The 3,367-nt window shown below is 58.5% G+C and overlaps 1 protein-coding gene across 1 annotated transcript in view; it reads right to left on the reverse strand.

The window, feature by feature from the left end:
• Nucleotides 1-319: 319 nt before the first annotated feature.
• Nucleotides 320-3,367, reverse strand: part of MAL (mal, T cell differentiation protein) — a 26,923-nt gene continuing 23,875 nt past the window's right edge. Inside the window, exon 4 of the mRNA XM_004704368.2 lies at nt 320-940. Within this exon, the coding sequence (XP_004704425.1) occupies nt 866-940 (75 nt within the window). The 3' untranslated portion in view covers nt 320-865. The remainder of the gene's footprint in view (nt 941-3,367) is intronic.

Genomic DNA, 3,367 nt, shown 5'->3' on the forward strand with positions numbered 1-3,367 from the left:
TAGCATCTCAGAGGCCCAGGCACACAGCTGATGCTGGCGTGGGGAGGGCGGGCACCCCGGGCACCTTGCTATTGAGCAGAGAGGGTGACGTTTGGGTGGAAGGAGACCCTGCCTGTGCTCTCAGAGGGCGGGCACGGCCGGGCTCGTGCGGTGCCCTCTGAACTGCTATTGGATGTGGCTCCCTCGGAGTGCATGTAAGCGAACGGCCCGTCAGAGAGCAGGTGGAAAAGATGGCGTCCCTGACGCTGGGGCATGAACCCCACCTGCCGCCCCACCACCCACCACTGTACCTCCACAAATGCACAGAATACAGAGAAGCTTGGTAAAGGATTTCAGAGGCGTATCACACGGCACCGTGGACACCGCACAGGTTTATTGGGTGAGTTTTCAGCCCTGTGGCCAGCAGAACCCCCAGGAAGACGTACAAACACAGCAGAGGGCTGGGGGAGTGGGGGTGTGGGGTGTGGGTGTGGTTGGCTCCAGAATGCCTGTGGTCGGATGGTTCTCCCGAGCAGGTGCAAGGGCCAGTTGGGTAGGGCGGGAAGTGGGGGCTCTTTGCATTATGGTCTCTCCCATTACTGGTTCCCCACTCCCCCCCCCTATGGGGCTCCCTTTCACAAGCAGAAAATGACCCCAGAGAGACAGATGAACAGTGGGAGGTACAACAGGGTCAGCCCCCAGCGCTGGACGTGAGGTGCGTGGGAGAGTAAACACGTTCACACCACAGCAAGCAGAATGATGCGGTTTTTTTTTAAGTCCCCCCACCCCCACATCAAGAGCATTCCTGCATGCTAAAAAGTTCTGCTGGAAGGCTGGCCAATCAGTTAACACCGTCTGGGCTTTCAGCTAAAATTCTTCCGCTGCTTTATGAAGACTTCCATCTGATTAAAGAAAACACTGCGTGGATCACGTACAGCAGAGTGGCTACGTATGCAAACACCTGAAACCAAGACAAGTGACCATTAATGAAGGTTGACCCCGGGGTCTCCACACGGCCGACCACTCAGCCCCACGGTGCTGGGGGGGGGCCGGTCGACAGCCCGAAAATGACCGGAGTGCTAAGACTCCCCACCGGTCACTGCAGACATCCTTTCCTCCAGATCCCATATGTCCCCAGGGGCCCCAGGGGCCGGATTATGTATTGGGTTCTAACTGTGCGATAGAAGTGGGTGTCCTTTCTCATCATACGGCATTATGTGGGGCCAGCCAACTGGCAGAAGTCCAGCCGGAATGCTCCTTAGAACTGAGGGTGCCAAGACTTCCTCTCAGCTACTTTGGACATGTCATCAGGAGGGCCCAGTCCCTTGGTAAAGTAGAGGGTCGGTGACAAGGAGGGAGACCTGCATGAGACGGACTGACACAGTGGCTGCACACAGCAACAAGGATGAGGGGCTCAGCCTGGGCAGGGTTTTGATATGTGTTGGGGTCTCTACGAGCTGCCAGTGACTCACCGGCACCCACCAACGAGGCCCCTCAAGTAGAAGGATCTAAACGAGTCTTCATGAGCTTCCAGGGAAACCTTCCTTCCCCCACACCTAGGAGGCCAGTGTCCACTGCCCCCCCATCCTTAGAAGCTGAGATCCCGGGGACCCCAGCGAGGAGAAGGCAGACGCATGGGTTTCCTGGCTGGTGTGACAGTCTCGATGCTCCTGGACATCCCCAGCCCTCCTTCTGGGGCGCTTCATTTCACAGGCGCGGGCCAGGGAGCCGGGTCCTCACACGAGGTGATGGGCAGGGAGCGGGAGGGGAGATTTTAAGCTCTTACCAAAGGAATGGGGCTTGCTGGGAGCACTGTGGGGAAGAGTCAGTCACCCAGGCAGGCACTGGAACAAAGGCCTGGGAAAGAGGCGAACCGGTCGTCGCGTGGCCTGCTGGGCCCGGACAGGGTCTTTACACCTGACCACTATCTATTCCCATTGACCCATTCTGGCTGCTGGGTCTCGATCCAGGCTTGCCTGCTCCCCAGTCAAACACCCACACCTGGTTTGGCGACCTTGGGGTGTGGGGTCAAGAGTTTACAATCCAGGTGCAACCTGTAGGGTGGCTATGCTTCCATGACTCTTGGAAATGCCCATCAACACCAGCTGGGACCGTGCCTGCCCTCCCCCTGCCCCCCCACGGGAGCAGCCACAGCCCTCCCTGGCCAGAGGCAGCAAGTAAGCCGGGTTATTGAATAACCAATTTAGGAGCCTTCATCTGGAACACACAAGCGCCCCATCTGAAAGGAATGGTTGTACGTGAGCAAGCAGTCCCCCAGATGTACTGCCCATAAAGTGCCCCCCCCCCTGTCGGGGGGAGCAGACCACTGACTGGAGAATTCCAGACTTGAGCACAACCATGGGAGAAGGGACCCCTGCTGTGGTGCCCCAAAGTGCTCGGAGGGGGGCAGGAGGGGGGCAGAAAGCTGAGACTTGTTTTCCAAGCGTGGTCCAGATAGGACAATGGGGACTCTTAGAGCCGTGGCACGAATGGGAACACTTTGTTCTTCAGAACCCCGCTCCCCTAAACTGCTGCCATCCTGGCCCACCGGGGTCACACCCTCCAGAAGTCTCCAGCCCCCCTCAGTTAACCTGCACGAATCCTGGAGGCCCCTTTGGTGCGGAAGCACTGGGCTGGGCAATAGAGACGGGGAGAACCTCGGCTCTGAGCAAGTCCTCCTCATGGGATGGAATGGGCAGGCCAGAAGCTTCCACGGGCCAGGGGGTGGTGGGAGAAGGGAGGAGGTTTTGAGGTGCCTCCCCACACCCCCTGGATTGGCCACCAAGACCGGCTGAGGGCACTGGGGGTGGGGGTGGGGCAGGATGTGGGGTGAAGTCTGGGGCAAACCTGACTCCTGCCCTCCAAACGGAAACAGCTGGTGTTTGGAATGGAAAGACGTGACTCTACTATGAACTCGACTCCTATTTCACCTTGGTGGTTCCAACCCAATCCTTCTGCCTGCTGAGCACATCCGAGGCTGGATCCTGGCACTCCTGACCCTGCACGGGCATGCTCCCACACACCCAACTTCACTGACAAAAATGTGGGGGAGGCACAAGCCGTTGTGAACGGGTCAACCGGTGACGGTGTGCTCAGACAATGCAACAGATGCTGGGGAGCTGAATAAAGGAAGGGCATCTACAGCCAACAGCATGGCGGCAGCTCACCAACACAAGGCCGAGAGACAAAAATGCCAGGCACGGAAGAATGCACCCTGTGCCCTTCCATTCCCGGCGAGTCCAGGAGCGAGCAAGAGGGCTCCAGGTGGAGAGACACCAGGACCGTCGTTGTTCTCGGGGGTGCCGGGGGTGCACGGTGAAGCATGACAAAACTCGAGGGGTCGTCTGGGTGCTGCTTCTCCTCTCTGAGGAGGGGCTTCACAAAGCTT

The sequence above is a fragment of the Echinops telfairi genome, unplaced genomic scaffold (genome assembly GCF_000313985.2).
Source record: "Echinops telfairi isolate 266 unplaced genomic scaffold, ASM31398v2 ScPeMD7_7467;HRSCAF=8505_1, whole genome shotgun sequence".
Taxonomy (NCBI): domain Eukaryota; kingdom Metazoa; phylum Chordata; class Mammalia; order Afrosoricida; family Tenrecidae; genus Echinops; species Echinops telfairi.